This window comes from Eschscholzia californica, unplaced genomic scaffold, assembly GCF_041429995.1.
Source record: "Eschscholzia californica isolate CP2 unplaced genomic scaffold, dmEscCali1.0.p SCAF_2, whole genome shotgun sequence".
In the NCBI taxonomy this organism is placed as follows: Eukaryota; Viridiplantae; Streptophyta; class Magnoliopsida; order Ranunculales; family Papaveraceae; genus Eschscholzia; species Eschscholzia californica.
The window spans coordinates 45,369,181-45,387,968 of NW_028238309.1; the positions used below are offsets into that span (position 1 = coordinate 45,369,181).

The 18,788-nt window shown below is 37.9% G+C and overlaps 1 protein-coding gene and 1 long non-coding RNA gene across 10 annotated transcripts; one reads left to right on the forward strand and one right to left on the reverse strand.

Moving 5' to 3' along the window:
* The first annotated feature begins 942 nt into the window (after positions 1 to 942).
* LOC147558287 (uncharacterized) lies at positions 943 to 4,356 on the forward strand. Of its 9 annotated transcripts, none has more exons than XR_015234327.1 (6): positions 943 to 1,207; positions 1,437 to 1,997; positions 2,091 to 2,148; positions 3,446 to 3,580; positions 3,846 to 3,958; positions 4,116 to 4,356. It is a non-coding gene; the product is annotated as an uncharacterized LOC147558287 (long non-coding RNA). The 9 variants fall into 9 exon arrangements; XR_015234328.1 differs by having other exon boundaries at positions 3,883 to 3,958; XR_015234330.1 differs by having other exon boundaries at positions 3,490 to 3,580.
* Positions 4,357 to 6,407: 2,051 nt separating this feature from the next.
* Positions 6,408 to 9,292, reverse strand: NF-YC10 (nuclear factor Y, subunit C10). The gene is made up of 4 exons (XM_086659908.1): positions 8,774 to 9,292; positions 7,771 to 7,855; positions 6,906 to 6,947; positions 6,408 to 6,780 (listed from the first exon to the last, which is right to left on the reverse strand). Exons 1-4 carry the CDS (start codon positions 9,212 to 9,214, stop codon positions 6,716 to 6,718), a joined length of 633 nt encoding a protein of 210 aa, XP_086516034.1. The 5' UTR covers positions 9,215 to 9,292; the 3' UTR covers positions 6,408 to 6,715.
* Positions 9,293 to 18,788: the final 9,496 nt, after the last annotated feature.

Consider the following 18,788-nt stretch of genomic DNA (forward strand, 5'->3'; position numbering starts at 1 on the left):
CCTTCATAAATATTGGAGGCGTTACTAACTTACGGTTATTCAAGATAACAGTTGACCAAAGATATCACCAATATATCAGTTAGACAAGAGTAACAATATCAATATTTAAGGTAATGGCTCCCTGCGTTACCCCATTGTACTATTCTATATTAGAAGTTATTGTAAAAGTATCTCCAATGGGACACTCAAACTCTAACACTTAAAGTGCCAGTTAGCATTTTTAGAGATTTTGTTAAAAAAAACCTTCTCCAATGAAATACTCAATTTGACACTTCACGATGATGTGGGAGCATTTATTATGGAGACACTCAAGAGAGACACTCTAAAACTAGAGTGTCTTTTCGAGACTCCAAGTGTCACTTTAAAACTAGAAACTTTTTCTTTTCAACTACTTTTTCCTTATTCAATTTAAGAGTGACATGTATATTAAGTAAAGAGATATCTTAACAGAACAAAAAAAAGTAGAGATATTTTAGAGATCCCTATTAGAGACAAAAAAAATTTAGAGTGTCTCTACATTGACACTTAAGAAAAATAATCTTTATTTGACACTTGACAACTAGACTTTTAGAGTGTTTGTTAGAGTGCCTTGTTGGAGATGCTCTAAACTTTTATTGATAAATACACTTTGATTACCAATTAAGAATGTTGTGTTGGTGAAAAACTCAAATGACATAATCAAAACACAATTAATCTATATAACAAAACACAAAGTTTTTTGCTGACTGGGACAAGTCGAAAGACAAATCCGATCGTCTGTTGCCTTTTATCTAAAATCTTGGCCTTTAGATCTATTACCTACCCAAAAAAATGAAAATTCGTTCACCCGCTCATTTAAATACACAGAAAAACACCCACTCATTTTAATCTAGGTCGTTCAACAATAATTCGACGATCTAGATCAACTCTCTGAAAATCCATCATCTTCTTCCCAAAATTAATACAATCAAAATTCTTCAGTAACCCTCCATCACCATCTTCATTTCTTCGGTTACCCGTCCCCAGCCATTTAATTTACACCCTACATTTACAATCAAAATTAATGCATTTTCAGTTACCGAACTCTTTCTTTCCCTTTCTCTCCTGCACCCCCCCACTTTCCACCGTTTCTCTCTGTTTCTATTCCCATAGCGATCTTCCAACTTAGAGAGAAGAAGATTTCAACCGTTTTTAGGAGGAATGAAGTGGAAAATCGATGAAATCTGGGGTTAGGATGCTCTTTTTTCTTCCTTGATGGTTTCTATGAATTTCCTATTCTCCTTAGTTTTCCACTGTTTTCTTCCTCCTTTCTTTATTCTTTTTACATTTTAGGGTTTTTGTTGTTTCTAGGGTTCGATTACTTTTAGTATTCGCTTGTATTTGCTTAATTTTTCGATTGTTATGGTTCATAATCTTTACTTGTATTTACTTAATTTTTTCCTTTTCTTCCATTTCAGATCATCAGGCACTTGGTACATATGACATTTGCTCCCTGCCTGCAGGTAGTACTTTTTGTTTACTTTGTTGTTGAGTTTGAATCTGTGGTTTGAGATTGTAGTTTGTTATGATTTATTCCATTTTTTCAAATTCACCAAGAAATAACTGGTAATGCAATGGTCCTATCACAAGATAAGTTTGGGTATTACAGAATTATCTTCGGCATCAGAAAAAGCCCGTCTTGTCAATGAAATAACTGGTAATGCAATGGTCTCATTGAAGTTCACACAGTTTAAGCTTCAAAACCTTATTTCGTTATTGCTTTTTCGCTTTTTCATTTTAGAAACTACGTCATTCAGTTTTTGACCAAATAGTCCATTGAGATAAGTCATAAGTCATAGGGAATTTCGAGTCTCTCTCTGCAAAAGTTTAGCAGGAATGTGGTTTAAAGGTTCTCGATCGAAACGGAACAAGAAGAATCAATAGAAGTTATAAGGGAACTTCTGAATTCTAATGTGTTGATGATTATTCAAGATCAATTTGGAAACTATGTTGCAAAGTCTGTTCTTGTTGTAGCAAAGGTCAGAAAGTTCCTTGGCGTTACTTCATGACTATAATTTGTTATTAGTTTTTCTTCATGACGTTTTTCTTTATCTTGTTTATGAATGAGGCAGGGTCTTTGTTCAAAGTGACCACAAATTTATCCTTGCTACCTACACTTCTGCAAGAATTGTGAGTACATATCTTGTTCTGACTCTTGGGTTCTTATTTCTGAATTAGTTTTCGTTGATGATTGTTAGTCATTTTATAGGTTGATTTGTTTTTTGAACCTATGCTCTTTATAGAGAAGCTTTAACAAAACTCACATTATACAGAATAAGCAATAGTAAAGTAGTTAAACAAATAAATGCTCTAATACATTAAGAGAATAATAGCCCTTATTGTGTAAGTGGGATTCTCATTCTCCTTTTCTTTCCAAGTAGTAAAAGCCCCGTACTTTTTTCAGTAATGGTTTGTGGTCATACAGTGGTAATGCTCAACATCAAGCATCATATGGTTCATATCATGAAAAAAAACCATTTAGTACTTGTACTGGTTTCTTCATTGTTCATATCTTTCTCCCCCATTTACTGCTCTTAGTCCATCTTGGCTGCAATCTTTATTCAATTCTATTTCATCATGGCCCAATAAGGTATATAAAGAACATTGTTACTTGTTTGTTTATTTGTCTGGATGAGTTTTATTTTGGGGTATCAGTCTTTATTTGATTGGAGAAAGTCTTAAGACAGCTAAATTTAGTTGCATGTATGATTTGCTACTTTTCTTTGTTTTTGCATAATTTAATTCTGAGTCTTGGTCTCTTGTTCTTTTTCTGGTTATCTTTATATCTTGATTAGCAAGTTCTTTATTTTTTTATGCACCACAAGTTTTTTGTCGAAATATAGCTTACATGCTACAGACAATTACTACTTTATCGGAATCTTCCTTTGTCTTACTTTCTGTTTAATCTAGAATTCGTGTAAATACCTACAAAATGCATTTATACAAGAATCGTTCTTTTTGATTTTATGCGTGGTAGGCAGAGTTGCACCGTCCTTTGTTTCCTTACCTGAATTGTAGTTCTATTGTGATAATCTTGGATTACTAGAAATGTGGGTTTATATGGGTATAAGGTTTGATTTTAGTGAGGATCTTCCCTTCATCATATTTGGACCAGGCCCATTTTCAAACTTCCTAAATAAAAGTTTGTGGCATCAATTATAGAGAAGATTACAATCATTTGTAATTCATTATCGATAATTTAGAGAGTGAGAAGTTTCTAAACGGGCGATGTTATAGTGAGTAGCTCTGAATATGTGTTTTGGTAGTGGACTGTCTAAGTGGTGTTTGAGTTTTCTTGTTGCTTCTATGTTTATATATTCTCCTTTTTTTGTTGTTGAAAATTCTCCTTACTTGATTCATGGTTGTTTTTAAATTTGTTACACTTTTCAACAGTAACAATTGCTGTTTTTCAATATTCGTTTTTCAGACTATCTTCATTTTAACATGAAGGCGATTACTTCATCTGAACAGAGAAAGGTGTGCTTTTCTTGGTAGATGTCAACACGCTTGGATGAAACAGAAGAACATTACAACGGATGACGAAGTCGGGGAAAAAATCAGTGTAAGGGATCTAATTCCTTGTTTTTGATTCTTTGTAGTTTTAGTACTTGTATTGATCCGAAAGAAATTTGCTGGCTTGGTCGCCGAACTATTACTAAATTAGGAGATTCCAAATAGCACGAGTTGACTTGATTCCGAAGATAAATTTGTTTTTTGTAACTTGGCTTTTTTCTACTTTCTTAGTACTGCATTGTCACATTTATTAGGCTCCGACTAAATAATGATGTCCATAATTTTATTATTTTCTTTATTTATTTCTTTTACAGTATAATTGCTTGTTATCCAAATAAAATTTCTGTATAGCCACTAATGTTAACGAACAAGCGTCTGGAGTCAAGACAAGAGTAGCTTCATCCTTCATGATCATAGGTCTCGTAGGGTAAGTGATTTTTATATTTTCTACCAATCCCTTAATGATAAACCCAAGGATTTGCATGAAAATGAGATAAATGTATTAATGTTCTGAAATGGTGACCAATGAAAATTATATTGTAGAATTAGTTATAGTCTTGTGACTATTTTTCTTTGTTATGCAGATTTTGGGAAAGACGAAATGAAAATGTTATCCTGCTGCATCCCCTCCCTCAAAAAGCATTTCAGATGTGATTAATTACCATCATCCTTCTCCTTTTAAAATCCAAAATAAAAGTGAATTTATTGTAGTCACTAAGCCATTTCATTATGCATTTTATTTGAGGTTAATTTCTTTCCCAAATATCAAATTTGGATTGTACAAGATAAATATATTAAATTTGGATCGTACCATATGACCATAAATATGTTACTATGTGTTAAGGAAGTTAATTTTTTATAAGAGAAGATTCACGACCTTGTGACATTCCAAATGCCCTACAAGAGGATCCGTGTCGGAGGCACGGGTTATACCTAGTATAAAATAAATAATTAAGACTTTAAAATTGGCAAAAGGATCAATCAATTGGTTTTAAAGTAGGGTATCGGGTACCCATGTGGCATTGAAATCTTATAAGTTCTAATCTAATAATAGTAGTAGAGTAATAAATCTTTATCAGGTACGAAAATAAGATATCCTAACTCGACATAAACGGTACTAGGTCTGAGTAAACAGGTACCTATGGGACCCCTAACAACAATTAATGTCCCAAAAAGTGGCCAAATATAAACTGATGTCTGACTAGGGGCGGGATTTTGGCTCAGAAACCCGGAACCCGACCACGACCGTTCGAGTCTGAAGGGTCCGTGACCGGCCGATGCTGAATCGGTCTGTACCCGCTCGACCGAAAGAGCTTAAGCGACGGAGGCGGGCATAGGTCCTTACTCGGTGATCTGACCGAGTCCACCGCTTATATAGTCTGTCCAACCAAGCCCCTCCATACTCGTCCGTTTACCCTACGCTGACACCCACCTATATGATTGATTTTAAGTCTTTAAATGTGTAGGGTTAGCTACAACCGTTAGATGTCAACAATAAAAACATATGACCCTATAAATTACTTTTCTTAATATTGTGTTCGCCTCTCTACTTCTTTAGTCTCTCTCCTCCAACCCAAGAAACCACAATACACCGATCGTAACCCATGAGAGGAAGAATATAACCGATCATAATCCATGAGAAATTTCAATGATTATCTTTTAATTTGTATTCATTCACTTTTTAGAATTGTAAAGTGGGAGTTTGGAAAGTTATATATTTAGCTACTAAACAGTTTTAATTTCAAATAAAGATTTCTTTATTCGTTCATTAGTGATCGGTGTCCGACCGACCAATACCCAATTTACCTGACTATCAAAACGGTCACGGGCGGACACTTTGTTGGAGAAAAATTCGGAATGTCACCCGTTTTGCCCAAGTGGACACTTAGGACTTGTGCCCGTTCCATCCGGACCGATTGAGTTAGTGTCCCTTTCCCGCCCTTCCAGACCGATTCCCACCCCTATGTCTGACACAAACACTTACAATTCAAACAGTTAATCTCTATCTTCAAAAGGGGATCAAATCCTCCTGATCGTTCGCGTCGGCTTCCAATGTGTTTATCTTTATCTTCAAAAGCGGGCTGAAGCCTCGTCGTCCACGTTGGATTTCAATAAGGATAATAATATGATACCTTGATTCTTAATGGGCCTAAGCCCCCATTAAATGATCATTTTGTTCGTTTGAAGCAGCATTACAAATTTTTTTTTTTTTTCGTTGAAGAGCATTACAAACTCTAGGCAGTTTCTATGAGATTTCTGCAAATCCAGGATTCAATTGTCTAGGTATTAACAACTCATGGTAGATGTGTTAATAAATTCAATTCAATCAACTTGAATTTTTCACTCTATGCAATATATTTACAAGTCTTTGGGAACAACCACTCAGTTTCTTCCCATGACCAGCCAAAGTTGTGTACTAATTCATTACTTGTTATTTATTATAGGGTTAATTCCGTTTCGGCCTTGTGTTTGAGACCAACTAGTCGATTTGGCCCCAATAAGCGTCATGGCTTCCTGTTTCGCCCTAAAAGCTGAAATTTAATGACCAACTAATCACAACTAGGTTAGCGACAAAAAAAGTTTTTAAGAACTGCTAGCACTTAATAAATGATTATCTCTCAGTGGTAGCACTTGCATGGGCTAAAAATTTGAACACCCTCAAAGTGCATTAGAGAAAGAACATGGGCACTAATGGTGGGGTTTTATGATAACCAAGGTTACATTTCTTTCTTTGATCAGGCAACCTACAAACTGAAATTTAATGATAAACTAATTTCCTTCTAAACGTACTGGCAAAAGTAAAATGCATGACAGTAAAGATTTTTCAGCCTCTTTGGTTTCACAGGTCATAAAATAATTACCACATGGACGAAGAATGGGAAATATAATTCGTCTATCCATTAACTCTTTCATTAATATAAAATGTCTTAGGGTTTTCAATTTACATACTTATAATAATTAGAAGTAATGATCATAAAAGAAACTAGCATTTTGGTACTTTTTTCAATCTGGTTTTAGGTCGAGATGACTTTCTTTGGAGAGCGATCCGAGGAGAACAAAAGTATGTGTGTTTTCTTACAAAGAAAAGTGCAACATTGTTATCAGAAAAGTGGCTTCGGAAGAGCTTCTTACAGAATACAAGATCATCTCTTAGATTAGCAGAATTTGGAGGATCTAGTGCTGGTTATCCTCCAGCTAATGTTCTCTCTGCTAAGGCGTCTTCAGCTTTGATCTTCTCAGGCACAAAATCTATTTCAAGAACAAAAGGAAGAAGCCAAAGTTTCAGCGAATATTGTTCGCTACCAGTAACAAAGTATGCCTACCTAATAGTACACAATATAAATTCTGAGGAAATGACACTATTTGGGGTTTACCTGAAAGGAAGTCATATCTCTTTGTTTTCGAAATAACGGATGCTGAAGCAACAGATAGACAGATCTAGGTTAGTATGACGAAGAAGATAGCCAGCAAGCATATAATGAGATGTCAAAAAGCTTGTTCAAGTTGAACTAAGCCAAGTTAACTTCGCTTACAAGGTTACATCTGCTCGTAAACTTCTTTTGTTGTATATTAGCCAGGATAGATGTAGCACACATGTAGATTTGCCCTAGTCTATTTTAGTTTCAAATTATAGATTCTTGATTCTACTAAACAACCTCAGCATTTTTCTTTACACTGACAATGTCTTCAAGCAACGATTTAGCACGTGATAAACCAGACGAATATAACAACAACAAAGATGAATCTGGGAACATATTAGACCCTTTTAAGCTGACAAACAATGCGAATTAAGTCTCCTCAGTAAATAACACGATACTTTCAAATAGAAAAACGAAAGATCTACAACATTTACTAGAAAAGGGACAAAGATTTTGATGGTCGTGCAAGTCTATCAGGAAGAGGAATTGGAGGATATGCGCTTTGGTATTGGTAAATGTTATATATTTCTTGTATGGGAAAAAGGCTGCTGCAGAAAGCCCATAGAAAAAATCTCTATTACGTCGACTAAAGGAATATAACAATTCAAGAAAGTACAAGGAGTAACAAAAAGAATAAGTGAGAAATTAGACACCGACGCCAAATCTCATAACTAATAGAACAGAGAAAAAGAGTGAAACAAAGTTATGTTTACTCAGCTCTTGTGATAAAATGATCTTGTTGAGATACATCACATAGAGGGGTGCGTGTTTCTGTTGAATATCAAGTATGTGACAGTAAACCTGGGAGAGAGAAACTCACAAAGGTGCTTGTAAGCTACGGCTTTCTTCCGATCCTTTACAACATTAGCGTATGCATCTTCACATAACTGTTCGAGGAACTGCTCCTGCTTCCGACCAAGCATAAAATTTAAAGGCACATAGAAAGGACGGATAAAATGGGATATAGATAAAATGTGAAACCACATTAAGAAATCAAAGAAACAATGAACAGCAGAATAGGTTAGAAGACAGTTATAAAATATGAAATTATGAAAAAGAAAAGAAAAAGATACATGGTAAGTCATGAAGCAAGAAAGGAAGGTACAAAAACAAAAGAAAGAAGTAGAATCCGAAACTGTTAAAAGAAAAGTGGAAGAGAAGTACTTAGGCTAGATATCAAGAAATCAACACTGGGTTTTCTCCTATCTAAGCATGATCCTGCATTTTTTCTTTCCTCCCCGACTCCAGAGGAGATGAAAGAAAATTTATATTCAACCAGGAAAGATATCAATCCATAATTTTGATTGGGGTGCAACACTTGACGACAACTCGAACAGGAAAACATGAGTTGCCAACGTTGATGCCATACCACTCTATAGTTTATAACCACATACTTTTCCCGGCACTTTAAAGTACAATAAAAAGATCCATTCAATGATGTCAGAAATTCAAAAGACAGTGTCGTTATCGGTTTAGGTCCTTCTAGGATATCTTAGTCAGACTATTTGAATACCATATATATCAAACCATAGCATTTGATATAATGTGGTTCTAATTTATGACCATAAACCACCTAAGACATTATGTGTAATTAGAGAAGCAGAAACACCCCTTTGTTAAGCGAAATTCGGGTTTCGTTTTAACATGAAGCCAGCTCAGTTTGTGCAAAATAACTTTCAATTAACTATTTTTCATAATATAGACATAGAAGTGAAACAAATAAACCCTAAAACACAAGAAATCAATCTATGACAACAACAAGGGAAATTTCAGAAGAAAAGGGGAAATTTCAAAAGAAAAGGGGAATAATGAGAGGAAATTACCGTTGATTTGTTAATAAGTAAGATGGCTTCTTGGGTAATCCGGAAATCAGAACCCTCGCTCCTTACAATCTTTTGAATTCGATTAGTGGGGAAACGACATGAAGATGTTGGAGCTACACTACCATTAGAGAGATTTTTCTTACCCTTTTTCTTAATATCTTCTTTCTTCTCCTCCTCCTCCTCCTCTACGTCTTCTTCCATGGATTCTTCTTCTTCTTCATTCATATTTTGATTCGAGTTATTACTGCTCTTAACTTCTTCCTCTTCTTCTTCATTATCTGATTGTACTTCTTCTTCTTGTTCCTCTGGTTCCTCGGAAGAAGAAGAAGATGGAATCATAACAATCTCAGGTTCTTCTTTCTCCTCATTTTTAGGGTTCATCTTCTTTTTCTTCTTCATCTCTGTCGTCGCCTTTTCTTCTCTTCTACCATTGCTCCTCATCTCTCTTTCTCTCTCTAACACTCTCTCATTGTGACTTCCAAGTTCCAAGTGATGCCCCGCAAAAAAGGAAGGGTAAGCGCCCCCGGCTTCGTTTAAAGACCCTTTTATTTCTTCATACGAGGCAGGGCGCTTCTAACACTTCCACTAGGCGCTTTTAACACTTCCACCGGACCACCACCACCCCATCTTAATCTTTCACTGCACCACCAACACCCCCTTCCACTACTAGCACCACCTCTTACCATTAACACAGAGCTTCATTTATGAACATTAATAAAATTGTTATAACTAAAAGTCGCGGAAGTTATCGTACCTATCATACAAATTGATCCGATTCTGAAAATTAATCGAAAAGCTAAGCCAAAAATCAAATATGCGAACAGAATTTAACGAGGTTCGGCTTAAAGCCTACGTCCTCGGGCGAACAAGAAATCTTTATTGAAGGATAGATGAAGACGACTAACACAACTCGCAAGTTCGTCCCAAGATGGTACCGTATAGAAATTAACCTTCTATACTAAATCTTTGACGACCGAGAAATTAAACACCGCTCAAAACTATAAACAAAATTTCTCTCTCACTTGCTCACACTCTCTAACTCTCTATTGAGTTGTTGTTGTGTTGTGTTGTGTTGTTGTTGATACAAATCACTTAACCCCCCTTTTATAATACTATAAGCCGGGGTGGGATTGAACCAAAATTGGAAATCGAATCCAAACCGCCTATTAGCTTCAAACCGCCTAGTGCTTAAACCGCCTATTACCATGTTTGAAACTGCCTATGAGTTTTGGAAATTGCTAACTAAACCGCCTCTCACAATTCTCCACCTCGTACACAATTTGATATGCTTCAAATTTTGGACGAACACCAGGATACTCCTTGTAAGATATATCTGCTTCTTGTAACTTCATCCGACTGCACCATATGACCATGGCTGCCTACGTACCCTTTTATAGGATCAAGCCTACCGTAGTTCTACCAATCCTTCACATAAAGATTTACCTTGTCGCCATTACGCCCTTTCGGGCAACTTAACACGAGCCGATTTGTAGCAATTCCAAGCAATGCTGAAACTTGCTACACGTCACCACTTTAGTCAACATGTCCGCGGGATTCTCATCTGTGTGTACCTTCATGAGAGAAACATCACCTTCCTCTATGACATCTCGTACAAAGTGATACCTGACATCGATATGCTTAGTGCGAGCATGATGAACCTGATTCTTCGCCAAGTGAATTGCACTTTGACTATCACACCATACATCTACACACTCCTGCTTAATCCCTAGATCATCCAGAAGACCCCACAACCAAAATGCTTCCTTCACACCCTCGGCCATAGCCATATACTCGGCCTGCGTAGTAGATAACGCAACTGTAGATTGTAACATCGATCGCCAACTAACTGGAGCACCATGTACCCTAAATACATAACCAGTAGTAGATTGTCTTCTATCTAGATCGCCAACATAATCTGAGTCAACATAACCACTTACCTAACATGTGTCTCTACCAAAGCACAAACCCGTATCAACGGTACCCTTCAAGTACCTCAAGACCCACTTCACAGCTTCCCAATGTGTCTTCCCTGGGTTTGCCATAAAACTACTAACCACACTGACCGCTTGTGAAATATCCGGACGAGTACACACCATAGCGTACATTAAACTGCCAACTGCACTAGCATACGGTACACGATCCTTATGATCCTTCTCCACCGTAGTAGTGGGAGATTGTCTTCCGGAGAGCCTGAAGTGTGGTGCCAAAGGTGTTGACGCCGCCTTCGCATTCTGCATTCCGAATCGAGAAACTACTCGTTCGATGTAACCTTTCTGATTCAAGTACAGTTTCTTACTTGGTTGCTCTCTCTTAATCTCCATTCTCAGTATCTTCTTTGCAGCGCCCATGTCTTTCATCTCAAACTCTTGGCTGAGTTGAGATTTCAACTTATCTATCTCCACCATGCTTCGAGAAGCAATACACATGTCATCCACATACAAAAGGAGATAAATAAAGTCACCTTCGCGAAGCTTCTTGATGTATACACAGCAATCATAGTCACTTCTGCGAAAACCATGCTTTAGCATGAAAAAATCAAATCGTTTGTACCAATGGCGAGGGGATTGTTTGAATCCATAAAGAGACTTCCTCAAACGACATACTTGATTTTCTCTACCCTCAACTTTGTATCCCTCAGGTTTAGCCATATAAATTTCTTCTTCCAAATCTCCGTGCAAGAAGGCGATTTTAACATCGAGTTGTTCCAGCTCAAGATCATTGTGAGCAACAATACTCAATAGCACCCGAATAGAAGTATGTTTCACGACTGGTGAGAAAATCTCATTGTAGTCGACCCCTTCTTTCTGTGCATAACCCTTGGCCACTAGTCTTGCCTTATACCTTGTACCCTTTATCTCGGAAGAATCCTCTTTCTTCTTGTATACCCATTTACAACCAATAACAGACTTACCTTCGGGCAATGGGACAACCTCCCATGTCTTGTTCTTGTGAAGAGACTCCATCTCTTCTTGCATAGCAACCAACCAACTCTCTCTTTCCGCCACGGTAATAGCTTGTTTGAAGGTGACCGGCTCGTCGTCTTCCACCGAGAGTGCATATTCAACCAGATTTACCTGCCCGTAATGCCTAAGAGGTTTGTCTGACCCTAACCTCTGTACCGGCTTATATAACCGCTTCGGCCTAGTGTGTACCGAAACATCCTACTGTTGTTGTTGTAAAACTTGTGTACCTTCCCCTTGAACCTCCTCATGATCGGATTCATCAATTTTCTCATCCTGAGTATTATCCTGATGATCCACCTGATCATGATTCCTAGAAACCCGTTGGTCTTCGGCTTCTACTTCCACTACTTGAGCTTTTGTAGACCCAACATCACAACAACTAGGCACCGTAGCTTTCGCCATAGCTACAATAGATGACTCATCAAACACCACATCTCTGCTGATTACAAACTTCTTGTCTTCCGTACACCATAGCCGATAACCCTTGACTCCTGTAGCATATCCTAAGAAAATTGCCTTCTTTGCTCTATTGTCAAGTTTGTTACCTTTAACATGGTAATAGGCCGTACAACCAAAAACCTTAAGTCTCCGGTAATCTGCATGTTCACCTGACCACACCTCGTAAGGTATGTCGCCATCTAAAGAAGAATGTGGAAACCTGTTCACAATATAACAAGCTGTAGCAACAGATTCTGCCCACCATTCTACGCCTAACTCCGAATTAGAGCGCATACATCTAGCCTTCTCAAGTAGTGTACGGTTCAATCTCTCTGCGACTCCATTCTTCTAAGGTGTGTTTACTACTGTCCAGTGCCTCACAATGCCTTCCTGATTACAAAACTCCTTGAATGCCCCATCCGTGTACTCGGTCCCATTATCCGATCTTAACGTCTTTATCTTTCGACCAGTTTTGTTCTCAACCATTGCTTTCCACACCAGGAACGTGTTGAATACCTCATTCTTATGCTTCAGAAAATAAAGCCAGACAAATCTCGAATGATCATCAACGAATGTAACAAATGAAGGAGTTGAAGGAGATGCCCTTCGACCAAGATGGCAATGCGAGCAATATGTCGGATAGGATAATTGATGTGGAAGATCATCAAGTCCGATTGATTTAGGGATCGTAGAGTTGTAGCTAGAGACCAACTACGATCGTCGAATTACGAAGTAATTCGCGGCTAACTGCGATCGGATCCTACAACGGGTTACACATAAGAGTGACAAATTGATCTAGGATATGACTAGTGGGAGTGAGATATAATCATGGGAGTGTCCCATAAACATATCTCATAGGCCTAAAAAGGAATTAGGCAAAGATAGTACAAAAAGGCCAAAAACAGGGTTTTTGGGCCTTAGCCGATTCGGGCACTTTTAGGGCTCGGATTGGGCTGATTTTTGGAGGGACGTTTCCTTATGTTATGAACATTAAATCTGACAATTTTGGCTGGGTTTGGACGTCATCTCCTTAGGGAATTGAGAAAATACCAATAGTTGCTATTTTCGACTATTTCCCTAAATCTTATTCTAAAGGGTGTTTTGGGAAACCTAAAAGGAGGTGGATTCTTATTAGGGTTCTATATAAACACTCTTAGGGCAGAGAATAAGGTGTGGAATTTCTCTATAAGCTTTCTTACTCTACCACATCAAGTAGAGAGGAGAAACAAGTAGAGAGTAAGAAAGTGAGCTAATTCCCATTAACTATCTATCTAGTCAAAGAAGAAGGTGTTCTTCTATCCAACCACCATTGGTGTGCTAGCTATACAACAAGGTGGGAGATCAAGTTGATTGCTCGTGTCCCAAGTAGAGGAGCCACACTTGAAGCTCTTGGTCTTCTTCAATCAATTCAACTAGTTCGAGGGAAAAGCGATTAAGGTAATCTACTATCTCCGTTAGTTTAATTACTAGTTTTGCATGTGATCCTGGGAATACTAGTGTAGACATTAGATATCTTATTTCCGCTATAAACACTAGTATAAGGGTTTAAATCCCTACAGTGGCATCAGAGCCTCTTGCAATTAACTAGTTTTTGCTAAAAATCTAACTAGTTCACATTGGATATGATTGATAGTTCAATAAATTGAGTTTATAAAAGTATTTTAAAAGTATTTTAAAAATTATTTAAACTCACAATTTGATATTATTGAATGGGATTCAATGAATTTCAAATTGAGAATCAAATTGTTAAAAGTATTTTAAAAGACTCAATTTGATTGAATTTCAAACTAATCCATGCTTGATAGTTATGCTTAAAAAAAAAAAGTTTTTAACATAAAATTTGATTAATTTTGAATTGGATTCAAAGATTTTTCAAATTGATTTCAAAATTGTTCTTTGAAAAGTTTCAAAAACCTAGATTTTGATCCAAAATTGGTTTGATTAAGAGTTGTTTTTAAGTTTTGGAAACTTTTGAAAAACAAAATTTTTGGAATTTTAGAAGTGTTCTAAAAGGGGTAGTTTTGAGTTTGGGAAACTCCCAAAACAATCTAAAAGTTTTGAAAAATTTTAGAAGTGTTCTAAAAGGAATTTCAAAATTTTAAGAAAAGTTTTAAAATTGGAGAATAGCAACTTAGAGTTGCAAAAGAAAAAAGAAACAAAATTTGTTTTTGGAAACTAGGGTTTTGAAAAACCCTAGTGTCCGGCCAGGAAGCTTCCTGGCCGGACCAGAAGCTCCTGGATGCGTCCTCTGGACGCGTCCAGAGCAGCTGCTGAGACGCGTCTAGGACGCGACCAGCAGCTGCGACAGAAGCTTCTGGACGCGTCTTGGAGACGCGTCCAGAGCAGCTACTTGGGATGCGTCTTGGAGACGCGTCCAGGTCGCGTCTAGGACGCGACCAGCAGCTGCGAGGAAGCTTCCTGGACGCGTTTAGGACGCGTCTAGAGCACTCGACCAGACGCGTCTTGGAGACGCGTCTGGGAGGTTCTGGGTGTCTCGGACTAGTCCGAGACACCTAGTGCTGGTCCGGTCCAGCACCAGACACGTCTAGGACGCGTCTGGTACATGGACTAGCGTCCTGGCTCCGACCAGGCCTTGATAGGCCTCGGCCAGGACATGCCGGCCCTATGGGCCGTGCTATGTCCGGACCTTATCCGAGCCCTTTTGTGGGCTTGGGCCGGGACTTGTCTAGGACTTGTCCCGGGCTTTTTCGAGGCTTTTCGGACCACGAATAGGGACCATCATTCGAGTGGGAGTTTTTGCCAAATTTTCTTCCGATTCCAACCAAATAATTCCAAAATCAATCCGGGCCATCCAGAAGGCCAAGACGGATTTTTCTTTAAATTGATTTATGAAATCATTAAGAATCGAACCAATATTTTTTCCGAAATTGACCCGGGCTTTCTCGAAGCCCAAAACGGAGTTTTTCTTAAAGTTGATTTTAGAAATCATAAAAGATAAAATCGGAACGCACCGTTAGTTGAATTCTTCGAATTTAAACTTAAGGTCCGTAATGTGACATGTGATGTCAACAAAAGTATCTCCCAAGATAATCATGCATATATAATTCTTAGCCTTGATATATTATATGATTGCATGTGATGTGAATGCGGGAAACTAGTATGGCCATAGATTTATTTCCTTATTCTTGTTTTAAGCACGGATGGGTGCATGCTTTGTAATTAATTTTAATTTCAAGTTTATACGATCTGCGAATCGTTAGAGTCTTGTAATTAGAGTATAGGGTCTATGAGTCCATTGAAGAAACTCGAGGATGAAATCCAAAGGCGAGTGGGAGAAATCAATGGAGGTTCAAAGATGGCGATCTAAGATGAACCAAAAGGCGAAACAAGAAGAAAACCAAAGGAGATTAGATCTTCTAGGTTAGGGGCCATACTAGGATCCATGTCTGCTTGATTTACTTTCTCGCGCGCATTTACTTACTTATTTACGCTTTATGTCATGGATGTTAGTTAGGCTAAATAGTTCACTATAACAAACGCCAAACTAGCGTAAAAGTCCCCAAAACGTAATCTTGAGTAATCGCCTATCCAGATTAAAACACTCGTTGCGCCCTTGTTCGAGGAAGGTGGGTCGGCCTTCGCAGAGTACCTCCTCTACCTTGGGACAATGCGGGTAGGTCTATAGAAGAGGCCTACACGTCTAAATGGTTCTACTCAACGAGATCAGCAAGAGAGTCTTGGATACTCGAGGCAAAAGGATAGATTAGTCATTCATTAATGAAATCTATCAACCGAGAATCATAAGGTATGATCAGTGAAGTAGTTCACTCACCCGGAACGACGGAGTCAAAGGGTAGGGCCTTCGTCCGCTTTACTCCGAAGAACTGGGGTCTTGGAATTACTTATTCAATCGGGGACGATTTTATTGAATAATGTGGGAAAACTAAGTTTTTCAAAAACCATAACGAGTTTTAAAACTTTGCCATTTCTTTTATGTAGTTCAAAGATGACAAAAGATATTTTCAACTTCCGCTCACTTCTCGACAAGGAGAAGCTGAATGAGCACAACTTCCTTGACTGGGAGAGGAACCTGGGAATAGTTCTCAGGATGGAAGGAAAGCAACATGTACTAGAAACTCCAATTCCTGTATTGGATGATAATTCGACTAAAGAAGAGATAGATGAAGAAAGGAGTGTGCGGAAAAAGGCAGAGCCTGTAACTTGCTTAATGCTAGCAACCATGGAACCGACTCTGCAAGAGCAGTTCATAGACATGGATGCTTACTCCATGATGCGACAACTTCGGGAAATGTTCCAGAAACAGTCGAGATTGGAGAGGTTTGAAACCTCTAAAGCAATTATGGACATGCGCCTTGAAAAGGGAAAACCAGTTGGGCCTCATGTTCGTCAAATGATCAAGCTCATGGGCAAGCTGGCTAAACTAAGATTCCCTTATAGCCAACAGACGGCTACCGACACTATCCTTCACTCCCTCCATAGTGGTTTTAATCAGTTTAAGATGAACTACAACATGAATGGATGGGATAAAACGTTGGAGGAACTTCATTCTATGCTTCTAACAGCCGAAAAGGACGTCGCTATAGTGGAGACTAAGAAGGACGTTCTTATGGTACAAAAGGACAAAGGGTTCAAGAAAGATGGAAAACAGAAGAAGAAAACCGCGTCAAAAGGAAAAGGCAAACGAGTTGCCAAACCTAAAGACAAAGGTCCTCCTCCTGACACCAAATGTTTCTACTGTGATGGCAAGGGCCACTGGAAAAGAAACTGCCCTAAGTTCTTGGAGGACAAGAAGAATGGAACAGTGGCTTCCAATTCAGGTATAAACAGCTAACTTATCAAATGCTGTAAAATTCCCAAACCTTGGTATGTGATACCTTAAATTGCCCTATCATTGTGAATGTACAGGCGCAGCTGGGAACTAAGTATTTGGCTAAGGAAGACAAGATCCAAGAGGGAGCAGAAGCCTCGACTGCTAAGGATGCTGAAAGGGATCGAAGTCTACTTTAGGCACTATTCTAGATTAATAGTTTTTCTAGTTTTTAACATCATCTCTGTACTAAGTATTACGGATAATCAATAAAGAACTTTATTTATAAATTGAGATGTTAATAAGTGCTAAATTTAACAAATTATACCAAAAGATTTTAAACTTGGTCAAAAACCTATAAGATAGGTTCATCCCAATCCGAAAGGGATGAGGACAACAAGTCCACTATAACCAAAACATGAATCATACTGACAAGAAAGAAAGTCTTGAGTCAGAAACAGAGATTGATCTTCAAACGTACTTCTAACCTATCCATATTTGGAATGTCCAAAAGGATTAAGATGAAGAACACGAATCAAACTCTATCCTCCAAAATCCATTAGTCTAGACATAGCTTCTCACAAAACTACCAAAATTCCGTCTAAAGCTAAATTTGTAAAAGCGTTACAAAACTAGCTAATATCTGACGCAATTTCTTTTGAAAGAAATTTGGGCTTCTTCCACAACCAATCAAGAGAACAAAGTGTTTGTTGCTCATGATAGTATTCTTCTAATAATTAGCAGTCTGGGAGAAAAGCACTAATTGTTACAAGAATAAGTGGGAGAAAAGTACAAGTCGATTTAATTCGATCATGAGAAAAATCATGAAGAGTCATGAAGAACAATCATGAAAACTTGTACAAGACGATTAAATTCGACCAAGAGCAACAAACTGCGGCTCCTCGGAAAAGGAAAGGTTAAAGATATGATCTTGTAAACCCACCGCACAAAAGCGAATGTCATTCGCAGGAGAACTCTCAAAGCGAGTGAAAGTGTCTCTAAAGGAATATCTCAAAGTAGTTGAGATAACTCCAAGTTGTTGTTCAAAAGCCTTAGAAAGGTCAAAATAAAATCTTAAAGACTCATAAAATAAAGGTTATTTCTGAAGAGATAAAAGACCTGCGCAGAAACGGAAACTGACTCTAGATTTTTGCTAAGAAGCCAAAATCATCGTGGAATCCATATCTCGTCAAGACATGAAGCTTGATAATTTAAGTCAACAGAAGACCTAAATTGGTTTTCCAAAATAGAAAACTGAGAAGGATGGAAACATTCATGTTTCCCGAAACTAGACAAGAAGAATAAGATTCTTCCAATCAAGTTATGTCCATAAGCATGCTTCAGAAATCTATCGACGGATTAAAAGCACGCAAGAGTTAGAATCTTCGATTCAAAAAGGAAATCAAAGAAGTTTGATTCCTGAGGAATGAAGAAAATCTTGAATCACGAGTTTCAAGAAGGTAAGTGGGAGAAACAAACCTTCCGGGTCCGTATGCTGAGTACATACAAAAGATTGAGTACGACATAAGATGTTGTATAACAGTAACGAACTGACTCAATAAAGGACCACACACAAAAGGATAAAATGCCATTTTGGGCATCTGAAGATCTATAAGCATAGATCAAAAGCATGATAGGATTAGAGAGACTCAGTACGCTGAGATGCTTGAGATCCGAAACAGAAAATCTAAGACTCGGAAAGTCTAAAAGAATTTCGACCCAAAACTCATGACTAAGAGCGTTGCTAAATCGGAGTTTGAAAAGACACCGACGTAGCAAACAAGCATGAGAGAAAGATTTATGTTCGAATACATAAAGTCAATCA

Bases quoted from the DNA above. Each gene is read 5' to 3' on its own strand.
- NF-YC10 (XM_086659908.1), bottom strand. From the start codon at position 9,214: ATGAGGAGCAATGGTAGAAGAGAAGAAAAGGCGACGACAGAGATGAAG. The intron at 7,856-8,773 runs GTAATTTCCTCT...GGTCGGAAGCAG, and splicing joins TACTTATTAACAAATCAACG to GAGCAGTTCCTCGAACAGTT. The intron at 6,781-6,905 runs GTAAACCCCAAA...TTCTTGAAATAG, and splicing joins GAGATATGACTTCCTTTCAG to ATTTTGTGCCTGAGAAGATC.